Source organism: Triticum aestivum, chromosome 4A (assembly GCF_018294505.1).
Source record: "Triticum aestivum cultivar Chinese Spring chromosome 4A, IWGSC CS RefSeq v2.1, whole genome shotgun sequence".
In the NCBI taxonomy this organism is placed as follows: domain Eukaryota; kingdom Viridiplantae; phylum Streptophyta; class Magnoliopsida; order Poales; family Poaceae; genus Triticum; species Triticum aestivum.
The window spans coordinates 506,970,145-506,985,676 of record NC_057803.1 but is presented as its reverse complement, the minus strand read 5'-3'; the positions used below and the strand labels follow the sequence as shown (position 1 = coordinate 506,985,676).

Sequence of the window (15,532 nt, the reverse complement as noted above, 5' to 3'; positions counted from 1 at the left end):
GTTCCCAATATTATCCAAAGAGCATGAACATTTTTGGAGAGCATTTTGGGTTCATTGAAAATCCATTTTAAAGTTGAACCTATTGGAAAAAACTTTGGTGCTAGGGTTTGCAACTTTCCCCATTTCAAATTCATTTGAAATTTAAACATGATGCACAAAGCAAGCCTAGGATCATACCAGAACTAGGGATGTGACACGGAGTCCCGCTACCACGTTCAGGCCCAGACTCCTGAAATATTTCAGGCCCACTCCCTATTCGCGAGTTAAAATGAAAATGTCATGCTTTATTATTTTATGTGCAATCCGATCATGTTGTTGTGACCCATGTCGCAACTAGCTGGATGATTTCTCAATGGTAAACATTTCCAGACGGCGCGCCGGCCGAAGATTTGACCGGTCACGCACGCCTCGTGAGATAAAAACAAACCCAACGCCCCTCCTGTAGCCATGGGTCCCACGGACCGCTTTTCTCCGCATCCATCCTTATCTCTTTCACGGGAGGTGCTCACCTCAGCCATTCCTTTCCTCAGCACGCCCCACCATTTTTCTCTCCCATCCACTTCTTTAGCTGACACCGGAGTGCTACACGACCACCACCGGTAGCAGAAACAGCGACCACCAGCGCTGGAGTAGAGCTGCAACCGCGGGTATGGGAAGCTACAACCTCGGGTAGGCGGAGCTGCAACCGATGTTTGTTTGAGTTGCATCTGATGGCGTCATGCCGATCGGCGCGAGCTACAACCGGCTGTTATGGGAGCCGCAGCCATCGATGGTGGAGCTGCAACACACGTTTGTCAAGCTGCATCCAGCGGTGCAAAGCTCCACCTGCGGGTTCGCCGGTGCTTGATATGGTGCTGGAACTGTCAGCCGCCATTTGCCTGCGAGGTGTTTTTGTTGGAACTGGCATTCTTTTTTGCTGGAACTAGCTATATTTTTTGCTACATCGACCCCTGTTGCTCTCCCCTACTGAATTTGATTTTTGCTGGAACCGGTGTTTTTTTTTGCTGGAACCTTGTATTATTTTTGCTACAACCACTGGAGCTCTTTTTTCCTGTTGATTTTTTTTGCTGAAACTGGAGCTTTATTTGCTGGAACCTAGTAAATTGCCGGAACTGTCTTTTATTTTTGCTACGACCGGCCAAAAATTTTGCTACATTCCGGCGACGAAGGCCCATGGTTTTGCTGGAACCGACAATTTTTTTGCTGGAACTGGCTAAAATTTTGCTTCAATTGACTATTTTTGTTTTTCGTAGTTGCCGAGATTGTTTTTTTTGCTGAAATATAGTGTTGCAAAATCGACAACGACGGTGAGTCGGAGGCGGCGACGCCGTGCTTCGAATGGGGTGTGCGAGCTACTGGAACCGGCTTTGGCCGCAAGCGCCATTAGGCTTTGGGAATGACGGTGAGATTGGAAGGGCATGTGACGATGGCGACGTCGAGCTACGGCAAGGGGCGGCGAGCGGTGGTGAGGGGTAGCGAGCTGCGGCGACAGAACGTGGGGGACGCCGGCGAGCTGCGGCGACGGATGTGGCGGACGCCGGAGAGCTACAACGACGGATGCGGCGGCAGATCTACGAGTGCTTCAAGCCGGTGGTTTTTTTTTTGGCTAGACACGGGCGAATCTGCTTCGTTGGAGTTGCCAGATCAGATGGCTGCCAAGCGACCGGATGAAAGTTGGACCGGTGCACCGGCGCCTATCACTGCCCTTTTTCAATGGATGGAGCGTTCTTATATGAGCACATTCAAGGATTATTATAATGAAAGCCTTGCAAGTTTCCTAACAGGATAATAAAAACCGAACCGCACGTAACATCAGTGACTCGGTATATACTATCACAGATGACAAAAGGATGTTTATGTGGTTTGGATGGAAAGGTTGAAAATAAAGAAGGCACATGTAAAATGAATCTTTGGTTCAACCATAATCAGAATATTTCCCAAGTGTTGTGCGACTAAGCTAGATATTCCTGCCAAAATATTTCAGATCACGCCAAAATTTATTGCGGAAATATTCCAGGTCCCAGTCCCGGTCCCGCTCTCATACAAACCTTGAAAATATTATGCCTGGTGGAGTCATGACTCGGTCCATCCATGACATCCGCGCGCTGTCAGATGTGGATGAACAGTTATATTGGATCCGTCGGATAGCACGGACGGATGAGATCGGCCGAACAGGACATCGATCCGTGGGGTGATGGGGATAGGACAAATCATGGAGCAGCCAACCCCACTAATCAATCACACCGATGACGATTTTTCGTCAAAAGAGACCATCTATCTGATCAATTTAATAAAAAAGACCATCTCTAAATCAAAGTGACAAAAGAGACCCTTTTACCGTGGCGGCAGACGCGTCGGGCGACACGTGGCGCCTGCCGCCACAGGGTGAGGCGGCTGGATTGCTGCCACAGGATTCCGGGCCGGGATCGAAACGAAAACAGAATGGTGGGCCATGCCGCCACCATATGAGGCGGCCTGCACTGTAGCTGCAAAGGGTGGGCCATGTCGCCACGGCTTGTGGCGGCCGCACTGCGCTCTCGCCGACAACCTCATATGCCGTTAATTGGTGTTTATACATGCGATTTGATGCATGTGTGTGGCCGTGTAACAAGCAAGTTCATTTTACTTTAGTACATCATGTTATCACGGCCAAACAATCATAAGCGTACGATACAGGTGCTGCCCAAACTTTTCTCGATAAAAAACTGAGAAGAAAAAGGAGGCGCCGGAAAGAAAAGGGACGTAGGCTGGCCAGCGCGCGTCCTTGTCGGCGAGCACGCAGTGCGGCCGCCACAAGCCATGGCGGCATGGCCCACCCTTTGCAGCGGCAGAAGCGCGTCGCTGTCGAGCTACAGTGCAGGCCGCCTCATATGCTAGCGGCATGGCCACCATTCCCGTTTCCGTTTCGGTCCCGACCCGGAATCCTGTGGCAGCGACTGGCAGACTGGCAACGGGATCGGCCGCCTCACCTCGTGGCGGCAGGCGCCACGTGTCGCCCGACGCGCCCGCCGCCACGGCGAGGGGGTCTTTTTTGTCACTCTGAGCCAAGGGTGGTCCTTTTTGTCATTTCAACTCGGCAGGTGGTCTCTTTTGACGAAAAATCCACCGATGACACCCGAGTGATGCTGACGCATCAATCCATGTGAAACAGTGCTACCCATGGAGTAAACCAAAGGATCGATCCGTGTGATGCATGGAACAACCAATCAGAGCATAGCAACAATCCACGCCCTCCCTCCTAGGTATAAGCCCCATAACAGCAGTAGACTAACTTGATTTGTTTCGCAAACCCCCAGCCAACACAACAGCAGTAGACTTCCTCCCACGTCATCGATCCGTGGTGAGGTGAACCGGCCAATCAAGAGGGGAAACACAGTATCCACCATCCATCTATTCAGATCACCGTCCGATATGCATATCCAATTAGAATATGAAAAAAAGATGAGATCGATCCGTGGGTAAAACACCAGCGACCAATCAAGATTGAGGAGAACCCTTCCCTTCCCACCCATTGAAAAGGGAAGGAGACGCCCCCACCTACCCCAGAACGCACGGATCACACTTAACACACAGCCCCCCATCCCGCTCCCGACGAACCGCCGCCACCACCCACCGCTCACACCCACCTCACCGCCGGCCATGGCCTCCCTCACCCTCTCCTCCTCCCCGACCGGGAGAAGAGAAGGCAAGATAGGAGAAGAGGGAGGGAGATCCACCACGACCGGTCAGGTCAGGCGGCACGCCCAGACCCGTCGTCGGCGAGCTCCTCTGCTCCGGGAGATCAGGAGTGTGGGGGCGGCAACCTTATCTTTCTCGGGACGCCGCCCTTCCTCTGCTCAAGCTGCTCCCATTCCCAGTGAACGACCACGGCGCCGGACACAACCACGCACCGGCCCGGCAGCCATGGAAGGTCAGGTGTCTTGGTCCGTCAGCTTCTTCTCCATGGACATGGAGGTCCCGCCATGGAAGGCCTGGAGCCTGATGCGGTTTGGCAGCTCCCCTGCCTCCCTCCCTGATGCGCGCAGGCAGTTGCACCACCTACAAGACGGTCTGCTTCTTCTCCATGGAGGTGTCGCCGCTGCTCCGACCCTAGTGCCGGCCGACGCCATGGAAGGTATCTCTCTGCTCCCTCTCCCTCTCATGCTCTGCTGTGGGTGCCATTGAATTTTCTTGCTGCATGGCACCACATTAGCCGAGGTCTGAGAAGAAAAGAAAACTGAAACTTTCTTCGTTCAGAGACGGGAGGAGAGAAGAAAACTGAAAACCGCACCACATTAGCTTGCTAGAGTGCATCTATCTGCTCATGCGCATGTGACCTACGAATCTATCTTGTTTCAACTTGTAGTCTTCTTTTTGGGATAAAAGGGAAGTATACTGATGACTTGTTGAACTCTGTTTGACTCACAATTTGTAGTCTTGCTTTCTTCAAATACATCATCAGCATGTGTATTTGTGTTATGTATGCTCAAGACACTGCCAAATTGAATGTGTCCTACAGTTGGCCTTAATTGTCAACACCTAATACACCTCTGTAACTTGCACTGCATTCTCCGCCTGACTTTCGGCCTTGCTATGTGCGCTAGTAAGGTGGGGTTACTACTTCACATTTCCTCCATTCAAACTGTTGGAAGCAAAGCTAAGGGCAGCTGACATCCATATTTTAAGCATTTTAGAAACATACCCTTCTTTATATTCTAATAAAGTGCAGCGTTGCTAACCTGACAACCCACCACCACGATGGTGATGTTTTGCTAACTCTAAGATGATGATGATACATTCATCTTCTAGACACATTCAAATCTGAGACGGTTGCATTCCCAGACCATGTAATAACTCTTGAAATAATTCTTTATCACCTCTCAAGCTATTTTTTTTCATAATGGGCGATGGTGGTTTCAGACTAACATCATATATGATACACTTCTTTACCTGTATCAGCAGCTAATATAGAACCACAAATGAAAATGTTCTCAAAAGGTGCATATTTAACATGTGTTTTTTCGAAAGGGTGCCGCAGTATATGCACCTGAAAATTATTCTAGCCATGTATGCGACAGACAATGATTCTCCTGCAAATTTCCACAGCAATCCGTATGTCTGTTGTTTAACTTTTCTACCGTCTCCACTAACCACTGTGTGTGTTGCTATGCTATCTGAACAGGTTTCGATTGGAGCCGCTCCCCTCCCTGATGTGCGCGCGTGCAGGTGCTCCGTGTGCTTCCTTCTTTCCCTCCTGGGACGCCGCTCTCCTGCTGCTCTGACGCCATGGATGGACACATGTAAGTATTTCTCTCGTCTCCCCTTACACTCGGTTCGTCTCCTTCCTCCGGCCTGAATTTGCACATGGACGGTCAGTTATGCTTGTATGGTTGCACCTCTGTATTCTCATTGTTCAGAATCTGCATAAAATATGTCCCATTTTTGTCGATTGGTGTTGAGACAACCTTTCTTGTTATTGAATTCGAATAAAGTAGCTTATTTTCCTTTCTATTCCCCCCTTTTCTAGTTTGGATTTATTATTCATTTGGTCTTCTTTGTTACATGTAAACTGAACAGCTTTTTGCTTGCTGGCCCCTCAGGGGGAAATGATCTTACGTGAGCCTGCAATCGAAGTTGTGTTCTTGGTTAGTGGGAGTTTTAGCCAACAAAAATGACAGGTTACCTTACACCTCAGTTTCTCATAGCATCGGAGTTGTTGTGCTGCTTGGAGATCAATCGCTGTTTGCTCGCTACTTACTTGGTGCTGGTGAGCGATGCTGGGTGAACATATGTTCCTTGGTCGAATTAGTCAGTTTGCTCATGTAGTATTAATTGTGTCCAGTGGCTAAGATCTGTTTTTGTTGGCCATGGTTGACTGTTCTTTGCTCTAGAGAAGATTTATGATTTTTCTGTGATTCTTTTGATTCTGTTGATTGATATGTTCAGATAGTGGCTACTTGCTGTTGTTACTCACCACTGGAGCTTCTTCTTCTAACCATGATTTTCTTTTGAGCTTTTTGGTTTGTTGTGTGTGCTGGAGTGTTTTCCTTGTCCATGTTTGGGTGCTGCTGTTTGTGATTGGTGCTTCAGGCTGTGGGTGGTCTGTTTTGGTTGTGTGCTGGTTTACCCAGCCTCATTTTCTTCTGGTTGTTGACATGGTCGCTTGTTATCATCGTATTAAATAGTAGACTGTCATTTTCTGATCTGACTGTTATCTTGAACTGCTTTCAAATCAAGCTGAAAGAATCCCCCATTCTAAAAGCAGCATATTTCTTATCTTTGCCCCAGTCTATGTAGGACTGTATAGGAACAAAGAGGTAGTGTACTTGATTGTGGTGTTCCCACTCCACTGTTTATCTAACCTTATCACATCTACCGTGTATAATGATGAAATAATCTAGGATGAAAGCATGAGTATATATGCTGATGTGTTAGTGGTGATCATGGTTAAACTTTGAGTAAAACTGGACCATCCATCCCTTTAGAATGTCCAGTTTCGATGAATATGCAACAACCCTTTTTGGTTAAAGTAAATAAACTAAAATTTCTCCCTGTTTGCGTATGCTTAATTTTGGTCTCTTGTGATGATGTATGTGCTTGTTATATATAGTGGCACTAGGTAGTGATGTTTCTAGAAGAGGATTGTGATGCTTGGATGCCTGACATTGGAAAACAATTTATGACTGTTATGCATCTCCATGTGCTGCAATTTCTGCGCTTCCGCTGAAGTTTTTATCATATATTGAAAACAAAACTTGGTCTAAAAAGGATGTCTTGCTTGTTAATCAGGTACCAACACCTGGGACAAGATCAAGATGCGGGTGCATAAGAAGGTGATCGACCTCACCAGCTCCTCGGATGACATCAAGCAGATCACCTGGATCGCCATGGATAGGTCAAGGTGACCTTAAAGGGTGCCTAGGACAAGCAACTGCTGGCGGAGGGCCCTGTGAGGATGCCCACCAAGGTGCTCAACATGACCACCTAGGAAGTCCGTTTTTGGCAAAGGTGACCTTTCTTGCCTCTATTGGATCCCATATACTTGGTTGATTTGTATGGTACCTACTCCTGTCGTGCCATTATGGCGAGAATTGTTAATTTGGTCTTTGCTTGCTGGTACCTTATAGTATGCGGCTGATGCTTGTTGTAACTAAATGTGGTGCATTATCCTCTCTAATGGTGTCTGGGTACTGATCCAGCTTCATATATCATATGTAGTAAATCATTCTGCATGTTTTCTCCCCTTTTTGTAGTAAGAATCATTATGCTGCACTTGCACATAGCTTTTATTTCGATGTTTGATGCATGTCATGTTCAATTGAAGAGTTCCTAACTATGCCTCATGTTTGGAATGGTCAAATCTCCATGTGTAGCAAATCATGGATTTGTGAAGCTTAAATCCATCCTGAATGTGTGTATCTTACTCTTGCCATTTTCTTTGATTAGCAACATGCATGAGTACACAGATTTGTGGACGTGCATGGGATCGATTTTTATATATGTATATTGTCACGGCTTTCATTTCAGTTCATTACTTGTATAGCTGGTTCTAGGCCCAGTTTGGTCCTTTATGGTTGTGTGTGGGGCTGGTCCAGTTTGGTCCTTTATTGGCTGATTGCATTTGTTAACAAGACAATAAATTTTTGTAGACGGCCTGGTATCAAGATGTTAATTATGAGTTTCTCAGCCAATTGAATGTTTGATAGATAATCTATGGCTCTACTATATCTATGAGTACATTCATTGTTTATAAGGCGGCAAAGCGACCTAAGGCGAGCACCACCCGCTCTAGCGCCTAGGCAATGCCTAAGCGTCTAAGGCGGACATATTTGTAAGGCGCTGCCAGGGCGTCTTATTACCTAAGCGCCTAAGGCAGGACGCCTTAAAAACAATCAGTGCATTATGAGTTTCTTGGGCAACCCTGTCCCTTCTAATTGAATCATAATATAAATTTTATGTTTCTTTAACAGAATTGTTGATAATCTTTGACTTGTTTTTGTGGTTACCATGTCCAGCTGTGTCATAACCTCCCGGTCCAGCTACTATGGCTCAATGGACCACCTCCTCCTCGGCCAGTACCGATGCAAAGGAGATAAGGGGTTCATCGTGCCAAGCAAGGTTCATGGTGGTAGGCTCAGTCTCCGGCCATGGCGTCTTCCGTTGGTCCTGCTGCTGTGCGACAGAGGCGGTTTTGTTCGGCATCAGCTACAAAACAGCTATGGTGGTCGAGTTCATGGCCGTCGAGCCACGGCTATGGTGGTCGCGCTGCGTTCATGGCCATCGAGCCACGGCTATGGTGGTCGCGCTGCGTTCATGGCTATCGAGCCACGGCTATGGTGGTCGCGCTGCGTTCATGGCCATGTCTGGTCAGGGTTTGGTCTCCTTGCATAATGATGAAGCAGGTATTGTGCCTTAGAATGTTAAGGCTTGCTACATGAGCTAATTAGGTCCTCTGGCTTGCTAATTAACTCTGATCTTCTAGGTGTACTTCTTCTATCATGTTTTTTTTTATAGAAAGACTGTAACGGAACCCCCTACAGTATAATTGGTGCAACAAACCCAAATTGCAAGTACCGTGCCTTGAAGCTGGGTGGGTGGGAAGGCATCAGCCCCTTCCCACCACTAGGCTATGCCTTAGTCTGCAATTGTATGCTTTCCTTGATGTTGTGAATATCAATTGATTCACTAAATAGGTAGGTACTGGTTCTCACTGTAGATTCTGGTTATAGTACATGGTATCACTGTGTCATGTGCATGTTTGGGTCTTCCTTATGTAGCGTGATTTACACCTATGCCAATGGTGAGTACCAATTGTTTGTGCAGTGCTTGTGTTCTGCATAGAGTAGCAGGTCATGAGTTTTTGTGGCGTGTTCTTGTGTGTGACGTACAGGCGTCTAGTACTTATCTTTGACCATGTGCTATTTCCTTGTCTCTGCTGAGGATTTCCTCTAAATCTGAGAAGAAGAGATGCTACCCCGATCTTCCTTTATTTTTCTGAAAATTGGAACATTGCCTTGTCATGCTGTGTGTAGTTAACACTTCTTTGATCCATGCATGCATACTTATGCAATATAGCTCATGTGTGTGCAGTAGTTTGACATCTTTTTTCCTCTGTGTTGTGATGCATGTGCAGCTGCTAATCGGGAACCAGCCATTGGTGTACCGCAATAAGGTCACCGCCGCCTGCATGGGCAGAGTCGCCGCCAAGCTTGAGTCAATGGAGCCCTGCTCCAGCCTCAAGGATAGGTGAGGTAGCTGCTCCGTTCTTTGTGGATCCCCATGATTTGTTTTTTTTTGTTGTTTTTCGATCTGAGCTCAAGATGTGTTATGCGTGTTGTCCTTGTGCAGGAGAAGGGGTTCATCGAGCCAGGCAAGGTGCACGGTGGTAGGCAGGCTTGGTCTCCAGCCTCACCGTCTTCTGTTGGCCCCTTTTTGCCATGTGGCAACGGCGGTGCTGTTAGGAATCGGCTAAAAACTGGCATGGTGAGCTCCTCTCCTTCCTCTTCTCCTTGCCTCTGGTTACTCTGAGTTTGTGTCGACCGAGCCACGGCTATGCCATGCCAGGATCTGGCCTCTAATGGTCACTGTGGATGGATGCTATGTTTCCTGTGATGTGCTATGGTTCATATGAATTGCCTCATAATTGAGCCATTGGTCCATGTGTATGCGTTTTGCTCTTGTGAGCTATTTGACAGGAGTTTATTAAGTGTGTAGTGTAAATGTGTTCTGCATAAAAGCTTATCATTCTAAGATAGATATAGCATGTACAAACTCTTCTTATGATTATATGGCTCACAATCTCAAGCTTGAGGGGTTGGTTGTGGTGCTAGAGTTGTTGGGGTGTAGGTGGGATGTTAGTTTTAACTAGCTGGTGGTGCTGGTGACTCCGCTAAGCTCCTAGTGAGGTCTTGTATTGCTGGATTTATTGATTAATGGAGTTTTTACAGCAAGGTAGAGTTGCTATCTTTCCCTAATGAACATATCGAAAGTAGCAAATCTGCTCTGCAATTAAGTGGTAGATGGTGCTCGTTTCTGCAGATTTCAGACTACTATTAATTTGTGTGCACACGCAAGAAAATTGGGTACTAGTAGTTCGCAACTTTGGCATTCCAACTGGATGGATGGATGTACTCGTCTGCAGTTTCTTTCTTTCTTTCTTTCTTTAGGAGAAACCAAGCAAATCTGATTGAGGAACAAGGTGTATTTACTTGGACTAGACTAATTAGTTAGAGCCAAATAATCAAAATCAAATCAAATGGCAGCCAGCCACCCAATGCCGGTGTGTCTTTGTCTTAAGGCTTGGAATCATCCATACTTCACTTCAATAGAATAGCATAGCATAGCATACATGGGCGTGATGTGAAAATTTCCTCAATACCATGTATGTACGTATGGATGGATGCAGAACTGGTTTTACTAGTAAAAGCTGGAGCATGACAGGGAAGCGCACATGCATAATTAATCAAAATTTCTTGGTTGAGTTGATATACACTCCTTCATTGATGATTGATTGATTAGAACTGGAAGAAAACCTTTTTGCAGGGACTTGCGAACCAAAGTATCAACTTGGAGCTCCTCTCTGCCCAAATATATGACATACGTAAAGATCCCAAACCAGCAAGGTCTTGCGCATGCGGTGGCCGCCTTTTGAATATCTTCAGCTTGGTCTCATCGTCTTCGTCCAGCTCTCCAATGTCAACGATGGCTACAAACATTAAAGGTGAGACCTCCCGCCTTCTCTTCCCCCCCTTGCTCTGGGCACGTGATCATCGAGCCACAACTGTTTAGGTTTTTGGTAAATGATGCCTTGATGGCCATGTCTGACAGTTGACAGAAAGTTGCACTGTGATGTGCTTGAATTGCAGACTCTCAGTTTGATTTTCGCCATTTCACTTTTTATATTCTATAGGTAAAGAGTAGTATTGGGGGTTTGAACCCAGAATCTGCATGTCATGATTTGAGTCAGGATAAGAAGTCAAAATCTCATGAAGGTAGTACAAGGGGGAATCACTTTCTAGACATAGGTGTGGCCAAGTCCCATTTTGAAATCGTAGTTTTTTGAATTGTTTGTTCGATAGCACCGTTCAGGCGCACATTTCTCCTTAAATTGCTCACCCAACTGGTGGTGCAAACGACTCATCACAATTACCTTGAGTCACACAATCCATTTTTAATGGAGTAAGCCTATGTGATCCTCTTGTCCTTCTCAGAGCACACGATGAGAAGGCAAACATTTAGGTCAAGCCATCTCAGTTTGCTGCATTCAAATTCCAGACCAATTAATCTCCACTTTTAGTGGAAGCCCTGAGATGATGGCAAACCAACTCAGATTGTGGCAGTTGGTTGTAGAAATGTTCACTCACCCTTCCAGATTATTACTTGAGGTTACATATGCTATACATATAAACTATGCTAGTGTTTGATAGCGATCTGTTGGGCATAGTATTGTTTTTGCTGGGGTCTATCTATTTAGAGTTTAGTCATAGATGTGCCTAGTATTATTTTTGCTTGTAAAGTACAACCTCTGTAAACAAATATAAGACGTTTTATGGACTTGTGTCGAGTCTCTAAAACGTCTTATATTTATTTACGGAGGGAATAGTTATCTTGTAGGCACATAGATAGATAAAGGGATCATGGAGGCATATATTAGCGAGCTTGGGCTGGTTCTAGGTGTTGAGAATGAAAAGTCGTGGCCATTTTCTAGTTCATGACGAAGCAGAATTTTGTTTTAGATCATGTATGTTTGACTAATTGCCAAGTTTTCGTCATTTTTCTCAGCCTGTGAAAATTCCGGCCCTTGTGAAACAAGGAAATTTGTTTCTTTTTTTGTTGCACACTTGTAGCTAAAGATTGACTAGGACATTGCTGTCTTTTTATTGCCGCTTGATCGGAACCCTTCAGTCTCGTTGATAGCTAGCATGCCCTGTGACTAATGATTACTCGAGGAACTCTTATTTACTCTTGATAATTTACTAGGAAAACTCTGCAGTTTAACGGACTGAGTTGATTGATCTTACTTTTGATGGGTTTTGTTGTTGGAAACAACGCAAACTAGGAGGGGGTCCTTAGATGGCTGACTGAAAGTTATATGTTTTGTTGTGTGCAGATTATGGAACACACACATTGCACTTTTTTAGCTTAGTCTCAGCCTACTGGACATTGCTTCTAGTTTCTTGCTTTAAACTCATGTGTTGGCAATTCTTTTCTTTGTTTTTGCTGTGACGAAGAGCTTCTAGCTATGAGAGGCAAAAGAAGATGGTCGTCTGAATCCTTGAGCTTTTAGCTTTGGTGGCGCGCGAAGAGAAATGTTTGTTTTCGGACTCGAGGCAGACCAAGCAACTAGGCTTGTTTGTAATGAAATAAAAAACATGAGGGCGCCGACTGCAAAATTTTGTCCTTGTTTGTAACTGGCAGAGTGTGGATGGGGAATAACCTAAACATGCAAACCCAGATTATGAAGGCTAGGATGACATTATGAAGGAGAGTAAAGATGGGAGTTCCAAGTAAGTATACCATTCCAGCGTGAGCTACCAGCTCCAAATTCACAGCAGCCGACAAGCCTCCAAGAAGCACGCAGCGGCCGCTATGGTCATCGTCACCAGTACATTCTGCACAGCTGCCACAGCACTGCCCCAGCTCACCTCCTTTGCAGCACGCCATGGTCGCCGGGGGGCAGCAGAGCGTCCAAGAAATCCTTGAGATGTTGGGGCCTGTCCCACCCGTCCTTGGGGCTGATGTGCAGGCGGCGGATGGATCTCCAGGCGTGGCGCCAGCGGCCGGCCAGCACGCTTGTCCGGACCGCGTCATTCGCCGGCAGGAAGCCAAGGGCGTGCTGGAGGAGCGCTGAGCCGATCCTCGCTGCCGGGCATGGATGCTTTCCTGGCCTTGCAAAAATAGCTGGACAACCCGTCGAACAGGTAGTGAGCACCACCGCGCTGGATCGATGCTGTGGTGACAAGAAAACAATGACGAAATGAAGCAAAGAAGCGGGGGAAAAAACACGGTGGAAGACGAGCTTACCTCACCGAGGCTTAGCTTCACTCGCCGCTGCGCAGGGCCAGGGCGGCGGCGCAAATGCAAGGAATCGTCCAACCCCAACGGAGAAGACAAAGCGCGTGAGAGCTCTCTATTTCAGCTCAGCTCAAGGACGAGATGGGGTACGAGATGGAGTGGTGGAGAGCACAGAGCAGTTATTACCACCAGGAAGAAGCTCACCTACTGTACTAGAGGGACTGAGATCCAGTGACTCGTCTTCAGCAAGTCACGTTGTAACTGGCCGCCAATCATCTGCCGTTGAAACCACATCCAAAGAACCGCAGTGAAGGAAAGCAAAAAAGGCTCACACTTATGTCCAGGCACCCATCCAGCACAGATTTGTGGCGGGGAAAAGGAGGACAAGGATGGCTTTGGCGCGAAGAGCCAGCTCGGAGCAGCCGAGCGCCGTCGCCGCGGAGGGTAGGCAGCGCCGCGCGGCCGTGAGGGCAAGGGAGGAGTGCCCTGACGGGCCGGGAAGCTGCTGCTGCAAGCGCCCGCCGCAGATCGAGCAGGAGCGCCGCCCGCGCGGGCCAGGGAGGAGCGCCGCCGTAGATCAGCTACGCCGGCCGACCTCCTTGCTCACGTCGCTCGGACCCGCCCGCCCCTCCCCGACGCCGGCCCTCTAGCTACCAGGTGAGTGAGGCGACCCTACCGCAATCCCATCTCGTCCCACCAGCAATTCCCCGACGGCGTTGTTCTTCTGGAGCGCCACCGGTTGTGCAGATAGTGGATTTGAGTGGATTCCCTTAAATTGAACTGTACTAAGAATTTTTCCATTGAAATTCAGTATTGTGCTTGATGTGTCTCTTAATAGAAGATCTGAAGAAAACTGTACAGTGAAAGCATGGAAATATTGTTTGATGCTTCTATGCAATGACAAGTAGTTTTTGAATTATACTGATGGAAATTGATATGTACTGTGTATTGTTTTGAATTTCAATGACAAGTACCGTGAAAGCATGGAAATTGACATTGGCAAGTAGCAAATCTGAAGTATGTATTGATGGAAATTTACAAGTAGCAATGTGAAGTAGCTTTTAAATTTCTCTGATGGAAATTGACATGTACTGTGCATAACAACCAAATCATGTATATGTACTGTGAATAACAACCAATGTTTTTTTTGCATATGAGCTTGTCTTGTTGCATTGCTTAGTCACCAGATCGGTCCGCCACTAATTGTACGTGTCTTTTTGGTTTTTGGCAGAATTTGGGTTGTGCAATGACAGAAATCAGCAAAAGGATACCTCAAGTTGGTATGAGATTCAGAGATTCACATGAGGCCTGGGTGTTTTGGGTAGAATATGGGGGTCACATAGGTTTTGATGTGAGGAAAAGATGCATCAACTTAAGCAAATTTGATGGAAAGGCGACTTCATGCAGATTTGTTTGTTCCAATGAAGGCATTAGAAGGAAGGGACAAACCGACCGTGAGCCAAAACATTTTAGAGCTGAAACAAGAACTAATTGTAGAGTTCAGATGGTTATTAGATTGGATCGAGCTGCAGAAAATTATGAAGTTACTGATGTTGAACTGGAACACAACCACTATCTTCAATTGCCACAAACACGCCACTTGTTGGCTGCATGTTGTAGAGTATTGGATGGAAATAACAAATTTGCTATTACCATTGGGAGTTTGCATGGTGATTTGCTGTTTGAGGAGGAGCACATAGTGATAGGTGATCCTTTGACCCAAAAGGTTTCTTGTAGTTGTGGAATGTTCAATAGGACAGGAATATTGTGTGGACATGATCTAAAAGTTCTTGACTTGATGAAATATAAAGACATTGCCAAAACATTATATCTTAAAGAGATGGACTAGAGAAGCACGCAATGGAAGTGCACTTGATTCCGTTGCTCCATGCATTGAGGATTTACTCAATGCAGCCACTAGTGCTATGAGTGAACCATATAAAGACAGAAAATGTTGACCCAAAAGGAACTTTAGCTTACCTTTGCAAAAAAACTGTTCTCGTATCTCTACCATATTCTTTTATTCAATACATATATAAGCTGTTAGTATTGTTACATTTGTATTGTTAGCTGACATAAAACTGTTGACTGAACGGCCAAGGCTGAAGCATTTTCTTTGTTAAGCTGTGTTGGATGGATGCCCAAGTGTAGTGTGGGGGCCTTTTTTTTGCTTTGGGTCACTGCTGTCCGTTAGATGTTGTTTGGAGGGCTGATGAGAGGGAGCCAGTTACAATGTGACTTGCTAGAGGCAAGTCACTGGATCTCTATCCGTACTAGAGTTGTGGAGTGTCTTGATTGCGGAACCTCACGGGCTACCGCTGCTTGTGTGATGGCTGATGGGACTACAGCAATGCTACATTCACGGGGGCTTTACGGGCGTTTTACGGGGCTAAGCGGACGTGGGTTGCGCTAATTGGGCGTTAGGCGACGCGTGCCCACCCTGAAAATCAGGGGGGTGAGATTAGTGAGGGAGAAAAGGAAAGTCCGTTGATTAAGTAAAAAGTAGCCCGTGAGTGTAGCATTTTTTATGGGACTATTA

The 15,532-nt window shown here is 46.5% G+C and overlaps 2 protein-coding genes across 8 annotated transcripts; one reads left to right on the top strand and one right to left on the bottom strand.

The window, feature by feature from the left end:
• Positions 1-3,639: 3,639 nt before the first annotated feature.
• LOC123086626 (uncharacterized) lies at positions 3,640-14,830 on the top strand. Of its 7 annotated transcripts, none has more exons than XR_006441021.1 (9): positions 3,866-4,114; positions 5,162-5,279; positions 6,769-6,987; positions 7,995-8,381; positions 9,113-9,225; positions 9,328-9,462; positions 10,522-10,699; positions 12,219-13,650; positions 14,225-14,830. XR_006441021.1 is itself a non-coding variant. In XM_044508394.1 (2 exons), the coding sequence occupies exons 1-2, from the start codon at positions 3,640-3,642 to the stop codon at positions 5,188-5,190; spliced, it is 504 nt and encodes a 167-aa protein (XP_044364329.1). In that variant the 3' UTR covers positions 5,191-5,279. The 7 variants fall into 7 exon arrangements, 1 of the variants encoding a protein (XP_044364329.1); XR_006441019.1 differs by having other exon boundaries at positions 12,210-13,650; XR_006441018.1 differs by having other exon boundaries at positions 12,089-13,650.
• On the bottom strand, positions 4,853-12,789 carry LOC123086625 (uncharacterized). Its single transcript, XM_044508393.1, has 2 exons — positions 12,496-12,789; positions 4,853-5,331 (listed from the first exon to the last, which is right to left on the bottom strand). Exons 1-2 carry the CDS (start codon positions 12,787-12,789, stop codon positions 4,942-4,944), a joined length of 684 nt encoding a protein of 227 aa, XP_044364328.1. The 3' UTR covers positions 4,853-4,941.
• Positions 14,831-15,532: the final 702 nt, after the last annotated feature.

Bases quoted from the DNA above. Each gene is read 5' to 3' on its own strand.
- LOC123086626 (XM_044508394.1), top strand. From the start codon at position 3,640: ATGGCCTCCCTCACCCTCTCCTCCTCCCCGACCGGGAGAAGAGAAGGC. The intron at 4,115-5,161 runs GTATCTCTCTGC...CTATCTGAACAG, and splicing joins GCCGGCCGACGCCATGGAAG to GTTTCGATTGGAGCCGCTCC.
- LOC123086625 (XM_044508393.1), bottom strand. From the start codon at position 12,789: ATGACGCGGTCCGGACAAGCGTGCTGGCCGGCCGCTGGCGCCACGCCT. The intron at 5,332-12,495 runs GTATACTTACTT...GTGCAAATTCAG, and splicing joins TGGTAGCTCACGCTGGAATG to GCCGGAGGAAGGAGACGAAC.